A 16,576-nucleotide genomic window follows, 5' to 3' on the forward strand; every position below is an offset into this window, starting at 1 on the left:
TATTAACAATGCTATTCTGCAGCTAGCAGCTGGTTCAAACTGTTCAACCTATCATTTCCCAATGGGTCTTTAACCTCATTCTCTGAAAGTTGATCGAATTACCCCTCAAGATGTTTACTTTGTGTTCTCTGTCCCTCAGTCCATGAAATTTACCTTCCTGAAGCTGTTATTTCTGCAAGAACGTTGGGTGAGCTGGGGACCATGACTGTGGATCCTCCTTTCCCCACTTTCCATAAGGACAGTTTTCCTGAGCCTTCATCCCAAATTTCTGCCAAAGGTCATATCCCATTTTCACCTCCCCCCACTCATACAGAGTGCAGGATGATATATCTCCTGCTCATCTGGGAGTTTTGGATGGCATTGGATGTTCCTTCTCTGGAAAGGTCTTTAACAGAAACTTGTCAGCGTTAATGCATGTGCTTGCCTTTCCCCAAACTGCATTTCTCTGTGTCTCTCAGTAAGGGGCCATTGGAAATTCCCTGGAGAAGGCAAACAGGGTTTCTCATTGTGGAAAGCAGGAGTTTGCTCAGCTGCCTGTCATTGTAGGCGATAGTTTTCTTCCCCACAGAACAGAATTGGGGAGTCAGCCAACCAATCAGGCAAGTGTATGATAGTGCTGCTAAGGATGCTTTTATCTTGGTCTAAGGCCTGACAGCTCTTACTGGCCAGACTCTCCCAACAGCAGCAAAAAGCAGGTAGGGAGGTTTGGCTACATCATCAGAATCCAAGAGTCGGTTGCACTGACCCTCAGGGCAGAACATTTTTTAAAAAGGGGTCAGTCCGTATCAACTAAAACCTTGATCATGTCCACACTTCCCGGCTAACTTAGTGACAAGAAGCTGCTGGTGAACACACAGACATTCCCTTGGGGAATGACCTCTGAGCATAGCTCATGTTGCCCAGCCTCCAGAGCAGTGCTGCCAAAGTAATTTCAGGAGCTCACTAGCACAGTGAGCCAGGCTACAGCCTGGAAACAGGGCCTCCTTGTTCCTGTCCTGCCCTTGCACTCAAGAGCAGCAGCTTTCCACAGGCCCTGCAGTTCCTGTCTTTCCCCATCTCATCAAGGAACTTGCACAAGCCTTCTTTCCTGCTGCACTGGCTCCTTGCTGGTTCCATCACCAGCTGCACTGGCCACGGGCCAGTCCTCCTGCTCCTGCACTTACTGAGCACTGAGCCCAGCTGTCTCCAGTGATGTGTACCTTTCACCATTAGCAAAACCTAATTTTGGCATGCATGCAGCAATCTGGGCTCAGCCACTGATCAAAATATGGGCCTGTTTTTCTCACAGGAGTTGGAGAGGCTGGAGGTGGAGCGAGTGGAAATGATTCGGCAGCACCTTTGCCAGTACACACAGCTGCGGCACGAGACAGACATGTTCAACCAAAGCGTAAGTCTTCTCTGCCTTTGCCTCCCTTTGGTCCAAGAGCCAGAGGGAGGTTCTACTGAGCTCCAGCCTGGTCTTGTATGTAGGGTGCTAAATTCCACTGTCTAATGGAGACTGAGATCTAGGTGGTGCCAGTTTGGGAGTCTGCACCTACCATGCATCTCCAGAGACATCCGGAGCCTGGGGATAGGGCATATGGAAGAGCAGAGGGGCTGGTCAGAAGGGGCATGTCAACTCAAATAGTTCATCATGGCAGCCATGTGGTATGGGGGGTGGCAGAAAAAGGCTTGATAGGAGGGCATAAGGCAAACCAGCCCCTGGCTCTACTTTACACCTCTCGTACCTGAACACTTCTCACTCTGCAAGCAGTACACGCTGCTCTACACCATCCTTCATTGTTGCGAGACAAATGGTAATCACAGCAACTGTTAGTTCAAAGTGAAAATATAAAATCTTGTAAAACTGGCACCTTTTCAAGTACTTGCGTATGTGGCATGTATTCTGATGTGTGGGGTATTCAGTGGATTGTGATATATTGTGGATATATAGTCACATTACATAAATCATATACTCATAGACAGTGCTTTTTTTGTGACGGCACACCTCTATTTTCCCAGCACACCGTAAATGAATGGCATTCCCCTCGGGCATACCGGCACCTATTGGCATTTATTTTCCTGAGGTGGCTTGGGGGCTCCCGACGGAAGCTCTCTCAGGATATGTGGGTAGTAAAGGGGCTGCAACCACATTTCGGTCCCCAGTGCTGCTTTTTTTTCCCCTCAACAACTTTCCCTTGGAGAACCAGCACCTTTTTTCTTGCAAAAAAAGCACTGCTCATAGCCATATATAGTGCAAGTTATCCAGGTGTTCCCTGCCGCACTTAGGCCTGATGTCGTCGGTGAGCCCTGCCTTGGTTTCCCTTACCCCAGGCAATAAACAGTCCCTATTGGCGCCTCTGGAGATCTGTGCTTGCCTGCTGCCTGGGTTGGCTCTGGGACACTACAGAGGCTTCCTGGTTGAGCTGGCCGGAGCACCTGCCTGGGCTGCTCTGAACACCCTGCCTTTCACAGTTTTCCACTGAACAGATGCCAAATACACCTGGGGCCAAAGAATGAATGACCTTCAAAGGCTGGGGGGAAGGGCCTCTATGGACCAGATCAGACCTCAGGCCTCTGTTACCTCTCCTTACCACTGCACACTTGGGCCAGCACCTTGGCACTCTAAGCCTAGAAGGAGCAGACAAGACGCCAGTCACATGAAGAGAAATCAAAGCCTTTGGGCCCCAGGAAGAGAATTGCATCACCCCGTGCATCACCTCAGGCCAATCATTCTTGGGTTCTTTGGGTCCTCTGCCATCCCCATCCTAGGAGTATTCCTATGTTTTCCCCCACCTCCTGCCTAGGCCAAGCATTCCTGGTCCGTCCCTTCCCTGGGGCCAGCATTCCTAGACATTCCCCTTCCTCCCCACCCCCCCAGGCCCTGGTTCCTGACAGTTGGCCCAGTGCATTATTAGGGGTTGGTTTGCCACCTCCTGTGGCACCAGGAATTGGATGTGCTCAGCAGTATATGCTGGACTTGCTTCACTAATGGTCAAAGTCCTATTGCAAAGCCTGTGTTTTCTTGGACCTTCCATTTATGGATCCAACTAATTGAGAGGAGAATGTTCTCCTGTGATAGTGGCAAGCTGAGCCAGTTGCATGGAGCTCTTGCAGCAGGACTTGCTCTGTATTCTGATATATTCTTTTGACAATTTGCTTCTCATTCTGTTCTTTTTAGACAATAGAGCCCGTGGATCAGTTACTTCAGAAAGTGGAACCTGCCAAAGACAGGGAACTCTGGGTAAAAGAACACAAAACCGGAGAGATCAGACCTGTGGACATGGAAATATAGATTGATCCGATAAATGATATGTGATGCGTTTGCTGGTTTATCCAGGCTAATGGGTTCTGTAAAGGGTCAGAAGAGGTACAGGACTGGAAGAGGGTTGCTTTGCTACCAGATACTTTGTATTTATTGCCTGTAGGGAGTATCTCTGTCACATTTGATCGTCACACCAATTCCCATTGTGCTATGCCTTAAGTTCCCAACATTCCAGGGTGAAGAAACTGGAGGGGTCTACTCTTCCTGTCAGAGGTTTCCAGCTGCCAATGATGTACTGCCCCCAGGAGAAACAAAGGACCTTGCTTCCTGGTTCAGAGAAAGCTCTGCTCTTTGATGACTGTGCACTAAACCCATCACATGACTCTTTGTGTAGAATGTAAGAATAGCCATGTAGCAAGCCACTGCCATGGAAGCAAACCAGCGATTTGACCATGATGCTGGTATCAAGGAGCTTCTGAATGTGGATCTCAGCACTGCCACTGCTCAGCTGGATGGCCTTGGGCACATCACAAAACTTTTCTGGTCCCACTATTTATAATAAGGGGCTCATAATACCTACCTCATAGGGGTGTTGTGAGGATACATTGATTTTTGTATAATACTTATTAGCACAACTTCTTGATACTGAATGCAGAGAGGTATGGGCTGTTTCCCAGTGCAGTAAACAAGGCAAATGGCTAGGAGAAAAAGCCCCAGAGGAAAGACTCCTGTTCAAACCCTTCCTGTTTTGTACTCCCACTCAGAGACAAATAAACCCTCCATCATCTCCATTTCTCTTTGAGACTATTAGAAAGTAAGATTGACAGGGATCTCTTGCACCATCTATGGCCAGGAAAGACTCAGTTGTTCTACAGCTACCTCATTAATTGTCTCATTGACTTAAGTGGCAGAAAGAGAACACCTGCAATGGAATAAAATCTTCAAGCCCATCCCTTCCTTTGCAGTGTGATGTCCAGCACTCTGCTTTCTTCAGGAACTTCTAGCAGTCCCTTTGGGAGATAATTTCCCAACCAATAGATCAAGGTTTAAATTGTCCTTCATTTGATTTCCCCAAAATAACTCACATTTTATAGCATCCTCTCTGTCCATCACTCTTTATCTATTTCCTTGGGGTTTGCACCCATGTGATCTTAGCAGATAGTCAGCAGGTCTATTCCAATTGGCGAGTAGATTTTAGCCCGGTGTGGCCGCACAGCATGGTCTGCGCATGCACAGCGTGCGCCTCTGCACAGCTGGTGAGCAGAGCCTGCCACCGCTTGGCGAGCCCTGCCAATTGGTATAAGTTTTTACACTGCAATCATCACTGTAATAGCTTGGCTCTTTCCAGCAGTGCATTAAGCAGTCCATGTTGTTTTTTCTTCTCCCCCAGAAGGAGAAACATGCATATTTATTAAATACCCCGTCACTACGCCTTTGTGTTAGAGAAGGTAAAATCAAAGTAATGTGCCTTGCACGTGGAGGTTGGAAGTGATGAGGTTATGAGAGTCATTACTTCCTGGGGGAGTTTATTCCAGAGTCTTGGACTATACCCTGAGAAATTTCTGTCACCTGCACAGATAAGCTTTACCATTATTGTTGAGAGCTCCACTGTGCCAAAAGTGTGTAGCTGACCATGGGCCTCGTCCTGGAGATTTAGATGGCTTTTTAGGGTCCAGGACATCAAGTGCTTTGAAGATAAGGACAAGACCGTGAAGCTGATTTGAAATTGTATGGGAAGGTTACAGTGTAGAGCATGGAGAACAGGTGTGAGATGCCTGAGAGAGCTTGCGTTGCTAAGGAGGTGCAGTACTTGGTGTTTCCAAGCAGCTGAAGGTTTTGTGGCCAGGCATACCACATTGTTGTAGTCCTACAGTGACAAAGGCACAAGTATCTAATGCCAGATTTTCATCTGCCAGGAGTGGAGAGATTTTGCTGAGAGGTGGGGACAGCGTGTGAAACCTCCCACTCCCACGGACACCCAGAGGAGAGAGCCACAGGGAGCATTCAGTCACTTAAAGTGATGTGGGGCTGCTCTGAGGAGGCTGGCTGCCTTGTTCCTGAGGATCCCAGTGGGATGGCTGCTTTGTTCCAGAGGGTTCCCAGCGCAGCTCCCTCTCTCTGGAAAAAGGCTCACCTGCTGCAGTCAGAGCCAGGCTTGGAACTGCAGCCATTGCATGCTGCAAAAACAGCTGAATGGCAACCAAACAGATAAGGAGCTTTGGCCAGAGAACTGATTAGAGAAGGGATGAATGGATTGCCTGCAGTGCCTGAAAACAGCTGACCAGTAGCTAATTAGCTACCAATAGCTGATCCTCTCCTGACTGTTGAACCAGGGCACATCATTCTGCTTTCACCTCTGTGCACTGGAAAAGTCAGTAAAATGTTGGGTAATGTTTTCAAAAGTACAATTTCCGAAAGTAACTCTGGCATTTTGGTGCCTAAGTCTTACTGCAGGTCAATTTGAAAAATGTCGTCTATTAGTACAACAGTGACTTTCTTCGAGTCTTCTTGTACTATATCAATTTCCAAGGTAAAGTACAAATTAAAACCAATAATTTGGAAAGCTCTCTAAAACTTTTGCATGCAGATAACCAGTTTGGCAGATTTTGTGTAACATCTTCCATAGTTACTGTTGAAATAGAAAGTTTATGATCAGAATAATTATATAAATAAAATAATGCATTATCCCAACTTAATACCAAATGCAGGACATAAATATTTATTGAACACGTCTGCCTTTTCTGCATCAGTACTGTTTTACTATCTTGTAACTGGAAATCAATTGAAATAATTATTTTAACCATATCGACTATAGATTAGTAATGCATCTAGCTTGTCTTAATTACCTGCATTTCTTAACTTTAATTTATATTTATTATTATGAATATATCCCTTTTTATTCGTCAACCTTTTTTGCCTTTCACATCCCATTTTAAGGTAATAGAGGGTTTTATGGGTGTTTTTGTTTGCTTTTTAACTGAACAGTCTTTTCTCATGACTGAAGAATTGTGGATTTTGGGACATGTAGCATGGCATTCTTAAAAGATTAACTATTTTGATGCAGATTTTTCTGTTTAAGGTTTTTGTCCGCAATCAATTTTGTTCGTAATTAATTTTACCTTTTGTAAATTGGCCTGTTTAAAATACTAAGTGTGTGTGTGTGTGTGTGTACACACACACACACTAAATATATATAAATAAATAACTAGTAAGGGTTTGGTTGTGCCAAGAAAAAGGGATGTGCCTGGAATGGGATTGCTTCTCAGAAAGCCGTACAGAAAAGAGAGACAATCACCAGGCAGGTGAAACATGCTGGCTGAAGACATGTCCCCCCTTTCCTGGATTGCTGATGAGGCTTCCTACCCTGAAGATACCCTTTAGGGAGGGCAGCAGGGGCTGAAGCGCCCCCCCATCCAGATTCGTATGGGAACATTGCTGGCTGTTCCCTTTCGCCAAGGAGCATGGGGAAAGTGCACAATTTTCTGCATTCCTCAACTCTGGCTGGGGAGCGCAGGAAGCAGTCAAGCTGTGCACTTTGCTCTTGCTACCCATTTTTGAAAAAGACAATCATTTAAAATAAAGCCTATACATTTTCCTTTATTTAAAAAAACCCAGCAACCTTAACTAAAGTTAAGGACCCGAGCAAGGCTGGGTAAATGTGTTAGGGACTCAGATATGAATTTACTATGAGGGCTGTAATACTTTTTTTTTTAAGAGAATTGTCACCTGTAATTTAAAGAAACTCCAAAGAAGTTTGACTCTGGGCAGTAGAAGATCTCCAGTTTATGATTAGTGTATTTGTTTCCACATAAAGGACAATTAGTGAGAATGTCTCAGGATGCTCTTTGTCACATGCTTTTTTTTCATCCCAGAGGTGAGATACTGTTTTTTTTCTAAATTGGAAACCAATGCAGGTATTTTGAGCCATGCCCCTCAGCAATGGGTTCCCAGTCAAGATCACTTGCGTCTTATTTCTTTCTGGTAGCATTAACTTACCCTAGCTACTGCTTGCCTAGGCGCTTTGTGTCCAGCTGACAGTCTTGGGTTTTCAATAGCTATTTTTCTCAGCTTTATTGTCATCTAGTTCACTAAGGGCAGAGTATTTAATACCACGGTCTAGGTTGAATAGCTTTATATTTTCCCCCTTCATTTCTGCCTCACTGTCCAATTTCATTTACATCTGCTGCATCCATGGCCACAGACACTTCCTTTCTCCTCGTAATTGCAATATAATCTGTCCATTTTAACTTCTTTATATTGTCAGCAGCCTGTGCTGGTCTGAATCATTTTCATTCTACAATAGGATGTTTAACAGTTTCCATGTTGCACACATATAGCCTTTTCCGTCTTCACACAGAAACAGAACAAAATTTGCCTGCCACTCCAGCCTGTCAAGCGTTTTTGGTCAGCCATTTACTGATGCATCTTACTTAAAGGAAACCATCTTTTTAAGACCTATCTTGCTCTTTGAATTACTTCTGGAACCAACCCATTTGCTGCTTCTGCTTCATTGCTAGCTGGATGTGCCTGGTTTTAACAGAAGTCAGATCTACCTCTCCAGTGATCTAAGGCCCCCAGCTGCTTTCTCGGAGGAAGAACTCCCACCAAGGCTGCTGGAAATTTCCCGACCACTCTGAAAGCTCTGAGATCCACAACCCACATTTGTGTGTAGCTACTCAGCACTCAGGTTCTGTGAGCCTGCAAAAAACTTCTCTCTTAGGACTGTGGCAGCTTGAAAGCTCTGGAGCTGCATTTTACAAGACAAGTGAAGGACTCCAAAAAGGTCATGAAATCATGGCCCAAAATCCTGTAAAAATAACTGTTCTCCCAGAGTCATTTGCTCATATATAGTTCTGCCTGAGTGCACATCTAGAGCAGCTTCCCTGGAACAGCTGTGACTGTTTGCAATGAGCACTCCCACAATCTTCTCTGTTGCTGTGTATAAAAGAGGTAAACATATGCTTGCTCCCAGGGTTATTGCCACTTTGTTTCACTTTAATGTGCAACTTCTCATTGCATGTTCCCCACACCATCCTGTGCATAGCTGTTCTCTGGTAGAAGGTTACATTTCTAACTTGCTAATTTAATAGCATATCAGATATTTTCAATGGGAATTCTGACTAAGACTTTTGGAGGAGGTTGGGTCTGTGGATTCAAACCAGACTTAGTAATAACTGCTTGGACTGGCTGAGAGATGTACTACCCAAACTCTGCATTTCAGCAAGTTTTTAAAAAATGGGTAAGATGGAATCCTCCTTCCACATATAAAGATAGATATGAGCTGCTCTCAGAAGTGCTAAGAATTCACAAGTCTCTTGGAAGAAAATGGCAGTTAATAGGTGATGATGATCTTTGGAAATCATACTACTGATCTAGGTGCCAAATAATGACCTAATTATAAGGCTTCCCTATAAATAAAAAATCTTGAACTTTCATGTCACACTCAAAGGTAAGAATCTTAGATATCTACGTGTGAAAGGCTGCAGTGTATTCAGAAGGAATTAGCTTCACCATCTGCTGAAAGACAGCCACTCTATCGCGCTGGGTTTGAGGGGACCCAGTTACATATTGTGTTTAGAAAAGGCTGTGGGCTCCCTGTAACATGGCACCTGAACCTTTCCATCAATAAGAATAGCTCTTGAAACCCAATCAGCCCTTGATATACCTGCTACCTTCTACTCTGTACCATAGACACAGAGCTCAGCTTCCATACCCAGAGTGCTCTGCAGTGCTCTGAATTCAGGCTCTGTCAGAGTTCAGTGGGGAGCTAGCACAGAGGGAGGAGCATAGAACTCACCATGCCCCCACTGCCACCAGGTGAAAGAAAGCACCCCCCCCCCCCCAAGCCAACAGCAAGAGTGAACTTTTAGATCTCAGACATAGGGAGACACACTGCTTTGCTCACACAGCTGGCTCCCTATCGAGAACCTCACAGATCACAAACACCCCTTGAAGACGGCAGTCCATGTGGGTAACTGGCAAGTGGAGTAATGTGATCAGAGTGGGTTGCTCATTTAAGACACCAGCTCCTGCATTCTTTACTAGCTGAATTTACTCAGTCCTTTTCCAGGAGCCCAGTGGGTCCATCAGCCTTGTAAAGCTGCTAGCCTCATGCTCTACAAGAGCAACATCTACTAAAAGTTCTATTTAAGAAAATACAATTCTCTGTTCAGGGGATCCAGCCATGGGACAAAAATTCAAGAGATTGGGCCAATTCAGCATCTGACCAGCATTGGACATTGTAAAGAGCAGTAGCTACTGGAGCCGGGGAGAGTACCAGCAGGTTTCTTCCCAAACTGATTCAGTGCAACAGCTCTGCTATGAACTATGACCAAGACCATGCTGGGAAGAATTCAAACTACAAGAAATCTTATGCACCCATAGAGAGGAGTGTCCTGCTGTTATTTCAGCTCCTTTCCACCGTGGCATGTGAGCTGCCTTGCTAAAGCCAAGTGGCTGCATTTGACAGAGGCTTCACTTAGATATTCATACTGAAAATGAGTGCATCTGGCAGTAAAGATGTGTAACTCTCTGCATGCAACTTTAGCTGTAGACAAGTCAAACTCAAGTCATAAACTTTCTCCAAGACTGGAAATAGTGATATTAAGGGTACTCTTCCCTTCAGCCCAGTTTTCCTGGGGATTTAGAAGTGCTGTGAAAAAGAAGTCCCTTGATACTCAGTAAGACAGGATTCAGGAGTACAGTGACTCCCTGGTCACTTCTCCAGAGTTCGCTGGCATACTGATGTATGGTAATATCCAGCTCATGCCCAAAGTTTGCCCTGTGTTTCTGAGGGAATAGGGATGTTCAGGCTGCTCTATTACTCAGAGTTCCACACACACAAATCCTGTTCAACACACTCTTCACAACTTGGGAGCACTTGCATTCTACTGGTGACATAATGAGAACATGTTCTTTTTCATTAACATGTCCTGTCTTTGGGGGACTTCTTCTCAACTGCTTAACTGTACAGTGGTTTAAAGTAGATCTTACTTAAAGATACATGATTTCTGTTTCTGAATGCTCAGCTCCTCCCTGTTGTTCCACCAGAGTTGTATCCATTTCTAAGCATTTTGTTTTTCAGTGTAGCTTTTCAGGTGTCTCTGGCATATTTGTTGTACTGATGTTCAAAACAAGATTTCTTGCTTCTTGGATGCATTTCTGAAAGTCACTGGTTCTCAAACTGCTTTAAGCTGCTGTAGTTGGAATACCAATTACTCCTTTTTGTCCTACACACCATAGTCTGCATTAATCCATACTAACATATGTACCTTATTAAAGACTTTGTAAATAACTGTTCAGGTCAATAGCATAAGAAATATATTTAATCACATTTGAAACAGATTTGAAGCAAATTTAAATTCTCTTAACTTAAGATGCACTATTTTTCAGATGCAGTCTGAAAGAAGCTCAGTAGGAATGTAGAAAAAGCTTACCCGTTGTTGAATTCAGATTCCCTGAGCTTCCAGGAATATAATTTGAATAAATTGGCTTCATTGCTACAGATTTTTTTTAGGTCACTGAATATTGTTTGTTTGAATCTCAACTGCAATTCCAGAAAAATACAATAGTAAGTCCCCCAAATTCTAAGCACCACTTTAAATTAAACCTGCTACAGCTACACAGTATAAAAATGCATAGACACATCTCATGAACTTCCACAGATGAGGAGCAACAGTGCTCAGCAGTGTTCTCAGGTCCCCTTTCCTGCACTGATACTGTCACTTGCTGTAGATCCAAACTACCTGATGTTACTGCACTGATGATTAATGTCAAGTATGGACATCAGAAATGCTAACCACTGAAAATGAGGGGATAGCAAACTTTTTAGCCATGTTAAAGAGAAGGTCCACTCACTGCCCCTTCCTCTTGCATTAGCCACTGCTTCCTTCTCCTACTCTCTTTGTTGGGTCTCTTTGTTTTGGGACATCCTGTGAACCTGCAAGTGCACAGTCAATACAGTGGAAGCTGAGGTCATTCAGGGGCTTTGTCATACTTTCCCCAACAAAAGTTTCAGGGATGGCATTAAAACAAGCAGATAATGTCACTTTATGGCCCTGAATAAAGACTACTGTGGATCCAAGCATACACTGTTCTCTGATGAGGTTCCTGTGAGTGAGGAGCCTTTCCTCTGGGGCTCTCCTTGTGGCCCAGTGACTCAGCATGTGTATCGGCTGAGGGTTGGGACAGGCATTGGATGAGTATTTCTTGGTGTGCTCAGGTTGGCGTCACCATCTAGACATTTGGATTTAGGGACTGTTGTCCTGAGCTAGTAGCTCCTTCAGAGTCATGGGTGGTACCAAGGCTGTGATTTTTAAAGCTGCCTAGGGTGGTTGCCTTAGTTTTACACAGAGAGAACAACATCTTAGAGCAACAGTGTCAATCTGTTCTGCGTGGAGCAGGTGGCTTTATCAGACAATTGGAATCTAATCTGTTTTAAATTGCTTGATTTGTTTTAACAGTCCAAAGGGAGGTAGGAAACCCAGTGGGTAGTTTGGCAGACAGTCTAACAGCAGCTGTTCAAAAGTAGAGCAGATCAGTGGTGAGCCATGTTCTAAAGCTATTTTCTAATAAAATGAATTTATCTATACAGTCCTTTTACTAAATACTTTCTAAATTTTTAAAGTAACAGTTGTCTTTTGTCAGTATTAATGACCTCTTTTTTAAATGTTTAACCAAAATTTTATATCTTTCCACAGATATTGTCTGAATAGATCCTTAAATAGATGATATAACATAAGATCTTTCTGAATAACAACAGTAAATCTTTAATCAGTGTGAAAATTGTAATAAATTGTCCCATAAAACCCTATAATAGAGTCATTATGGCTGAAGAAATGAATGCTCAAAAGGTTTAAATGCCAGCTCCTCAGGTGAATTCACTGGCATAGCTCCACTGAAGTTAGTAGCATGGTGCTGACTTACACCACCTGTAGATCTGGCCCTTAAATGTTGAAAGCATTTTCTATACATCATTTTTCTGTCTTATTGCAAAAAGTTAAACTGTATTTTCCTGCATTATTCTGCAAGTGTATATACACGTTGGTGCTTCATCTCATCCTTTGTCAAATAAATTGTATAGCGATATATTGGCAACTATGGTGTTATATTTATCAAATTGTTATTTCAAATCAAAAGTAGCAATGATTTTCATCACACTGTCATAATAATTATACACATAGCTGTATCTCTCCAACCTGCTGCTCCAATGAATTTCTGCTCTAAGATGGGATTCATCTGTGGAAAGAGATGGAGGAGGAGAGAGATCTGGGTGTATGAACCATGAACATGATACAGCTGTGAAAAAGGCAAATGCAATTCTAAGATGTATCCAGCAAAGTATATCCAGTAAAAATAGACTTGCGTTGGTAAGACCTCTTCTGGAATACTGTGTACAGTTTGGGTCACTAGGTTTAAGAAAGGTTAATTCAAACTGGAACAGGTGCAGAGAAAAACTACCAGGGCAATTGAGAATGGCGAGACTATCCCATGAGAAAAGGCTAGGCGACATAAGTTGTTCAGCCTAGCAAAATGAAGATTGAGAAGTGGGATCTGATTGCTATTTATAAATACATTGGAAGAGGGGGTAAATTCCAGGGAGGGTGTAGAGTTATTTAAGTTCAAGGATAGGATTGGCACAAGAACAAATGGGAATAATCTGTTTGTGAATATATTTAGGTTGAAAATTAAAAGAAAGTTTCTAATTCAGCTGGGTCAACAAAATTTAGTGAGTAGTTTATTTGCTGAAATATGCAGTTTTGTTTGATAGAAAACTATTTGTGAATTTATGTCTAGTTCCCCATATAGTTTCATGTGAACCAAAAATGTAAATGTTTCAGTAATAGCAAAATGAATCCTGTTTGTTTTGACATTACTAAAGCCTTTGGATTTTTTGGCTTAGAGTCACTCAACATTTTTCATTTTGATTTTTTTTTTCAAACAAATGTTTTGACTCTTCAATTTGCCGAATGTCTTGAAAGGTTTTGTTTTCACTTTGACCCAGAATGAAACCTGTTGGAACTTGTCAGCTGTGACATTGCCCAACATGCAATGTGGGCTGTTGAATTGCTGTGTCCCCTTTTACTCACCAGCCGGGGATTCCTTTCACATTACTTTGCTGGTGAACAGCAATCTCCTCCAGGCACACACTGCCACTAGCATGTAAAATCACTCCCAGCTGAACATATGAATGCTCTCCTAGCCATGAATTATATACAGGACAACATCTGTGTATTCTTAGTCCCAGCCTTGCATCCCAGAAATGTCTCTCAAACTGCTCAATAGACATTCCAATGGGTAATATTTATGTGCCAACTTTTCTTATCTTATGTAGCATTTTCCTTAATACTTCAAACATACCAGTTTAGATAAAATAATAGGTCAAGTTTATTAATTAGAGAAAGATACATTTTAAGTGGTACAGCATAAAAACTATAATTGGTGACTAACAAAAGAGAGAAACTTCAATATAATTCCTAAACTTTACCAAAGTTAACAGTTTAAAAATGTGTCTTGCCATGAGCTGCAATACATTTCACAGGCTGCATCTACTTCTATTTACTTCAGATATTTTATTGAGGTCATGGAGACCGAGTGGAGAGGTGACCAGAGGCCTTTTCCCTCCTCCTATCTCTGACCCTTTATACTAGAAAAGTCTCTTTTGGGTCATGAACTCAGGTAGTTCCATTGTATTTGAGCTGCCAACTGTCCATCAGTTGAATTGTAAATAGAAGTTCAGGGTTGGAAGTAACTTCAGGATATCTAATCCAACCCCCTGCTCCAAGGAGGACCAACCCCAACTTTGTCAAGCTTGACCTTAATGACATCTGAGTAAGTTTATAGCTTTGTCCTTCCCTTGCCGGGGATTGTCCAGTTAAGAAGGTAATAGAGCTTTAGCACCTGCCTGATGTGCAAGTATGTCTTTGGGTATTACCCAAAATTACAACATATTTCAGAGCACTCATGTAGCAAAATCTTATCATTTTATATGTAACTAGACAATTAGCCCACCATAAGACGGGATTTTCAGGTCTCTCCTCCATGCTGGTCTTCTTTCCTGAGCCTCCGGTCTCTCGCTCCGTCTTTTTCTCTCTCTCTCTCCCCTCCTGCTGCCTCCCCCTGTCTCTCACCTCTCCTCCGCCTTCTGTCTCTCTCCGTTTCTTTCTCTTCTCCCCCTCCTGCTTCACTCTCTCTCCGTTCTCCTCTGTCTATCAGGGATGCACGCTCATCCAGGCCCCACCCCGTGGGCGTGCACATCACCACCCCGCCCCCCTTCGCCTCTCGCCGTGGCACTCGGCTGACTTCTGCACTGCTCAGCCAGGCTGCCATGCGGAAGCAAGCTGTGCAAGCGGCCATTCTCTCTTCTCCTCCTACTGCTTTGCCCTCTCTCTTTCTCAGATCTCGTTCACCTCCTGCCTCTCTCTCCGTCTCTCTCTTTCTCTCCTCCCCTCCCGCCTCTCACTCTGTGTTTCTCTTCTCCTCCTACTGCGTGTCTCTCTCTCTCTTGCTGTCCTCCACCTCCTTCTTTCTCCTTTCTGTCTCCTCCGTGTCTACTCCGCTTTCCTCCTTTTGAATCCGGCGCCCTTTCCTGATGTCAGAGACACACGCTCGTCCAGGCCCCGCTCCCTGGCTGTTCCTTCTGGGCGGAGCTGTTGCTGAGTGCCACGGCGCGAGGCAACAGTGCCGCCCAGAGGGAACAGCCAGCATTACAGAGTCACAGCCATTGGGCTACTATATATGTAATGTTGTTATGCACATTTCAGCAGGATAATAAGATGTAGTAGATTATGAATTTTCAAATGATACCTCACAAGGCATACAAAGTACAAAATAACAGCATAACGATACATGGGGCAGGGTATCACACCAGCAAACTGAAAAATCCATTGTCCTATTTCTAGTTTCTAATAATCAGATGAGGAAGAGGTTCTGGAGTAGCCACACAGTCTGGGTAAGGGTTACCAGCAATAGCAGGGACTGTACTTGTTGAGCATCCTAAAGATGGCAAGGGATATCTTGTATCAGAGGGGTAGCCGTGTTAGTCTGAATCTGCAAAAGCGGCGAGGAGTCCTGTGGCACCTTATAAACTAAGGGATATCTTGTTTGTCAGTCATGCTCTTTTGCTATGTGCATATTTTCCTATCAACAGCTACATGGAAATTATGACTTAAAACATGGAAATGCTAATGTCATCATTTGCTTTTCTAAATTGACATCTCCACCATTATACAAATAAAAACTAAGTTTTATAAACTGGTCCTACTGAAATATTTACACCAAAAGCCAACATTTCTGCTAGACCGTTAACTGCCCATGCTCTCCTGTTTGTAATAATTTTACTTTCACAAGTTGCTATGGAAAGAGGACATGAACTTTCAACTTCAATTTTATTTTCAGTTCCTGGTGTCTAGTGCAGAAAACCAAACAGTCAGCCCACTCTGCAGATACTACATAAATTATACCTTTGTATATACAGAGCTATGACCGGCTTTAGACCCATCAAATATATTACCGCTACACCAGTTTAAACAACTTGTTTCTTTAAGACCTAAACTGTCATTCAGTTGTCGGTTTACATGTATCCTGGCTGACCTCTCCAGTGTGAACTGTTGTCTAAGGTGACAGGAACATTTGACACACACTTCTCAGAAGTTCAGGCCTCAGTATTTTTTTTCCCTGTGATGTGACTTTTTGGAACATCCTTCATAGGTACAAGGGCAGGAAAGGATGTTGCTGTGGTAGAGGTACAGGCCTGGGACAAGCACTTACAGTCCTTGTATGAACCATTTTGAGTAATAGTCTTAAAGTAAGAAGTACAGACTTTTGCATGTTTCTGATTACAAGCACAAGAGGGCCTTGCAGGCTCAGTGAGGTGCAATATAGCTGAACACCTAACTATTAATGAACGACCATTTTGCACTTGCTGTTGCACATACCAAAGAAATGCGTGTGACGGGGTGAGGCAACCCCGCACTGGAAGGGCCCCCCCCAGCGAGGCAGGGGAAAGCGGCGCGGCTTGTCTCGCCGCCGCCGAGGACGCGTCCGGTGGGGTAACCGGGACGCGCCGCTCGGCAGGCGGGCGAGCGGGCGGGACCCCGAGCAACACAGGGGAGGGCGGTGACGGGGTGAGGCAACCCCGCACCGAGGAGGGCCCCCCCCCAGCGGGGCAGGAAGAGACGCCACGGCTGGACCTGCTGCCGCCGGGGACGCAGGCAGCAGGGCAGCCGGGACATGCCGCCAGGCTGGCAGCTCCAGGGACGCAGCCCGGGACAGCGCGGGGGAAGAACCCCCCCCCCCGGCAAGGTTAGTGGGGACAACCGGGCAGGGACGGCA

The 16,576-nt window shown here is 44.2% G+C and overlaps 1 protein-coding gene across 11 annotated transcripts in view; it reads left to right on the plus strand.

Moving 5' to 3' along the window:
* The window catches only part of GAS7 (growth arrest specific 7), a 247,939-nt gene that overhangs the window by 168,842 nt on the left and 62,521 nt on the right, over positions 1–16,576 (plus strand). For 9 of the 11 annotated variants that reach the window (XM_075903567.2, XM_075903573.2, XM_089771962.1 and 6 more), the window contains 2 exons: positions 1,289–1,387; positions 3,161–12,331. The exons of 1 other annotated variant lie outside the window; for it this stretch is intronic. In XM_075903567.2, the coding sequence (XP_075759682.2) occupies positions 1,289–1,387; positions 3,161–3,274 (213 nt within the window). In that variant the 3' untranslated portion in view covers positions 3,275–12,331. Of the gene's footprint in view, positions 1–1,288; positions 1,388–3,160; positions 12,332–16,576 lie in introns of those variants that run through there. One more of the 11 variants, XM_075903566.2, reaches the window with a different exon arrangement.

The sequence above is a fragment of the Pelodiscus sinensis genome, chromosome 20, assembly GCF_052426305.1.
Source record: "Pelodiscus sinensis isolate ZL-2025 chromosome 20, ASM5242630v1, whole genome shotgun sequence".
NCBI classification, from domain to species: Eukaryota; Metazoa; Chordata; order Testudines; family Trionychidae; genus Pelodiscus; species Pelodiscus sinensis.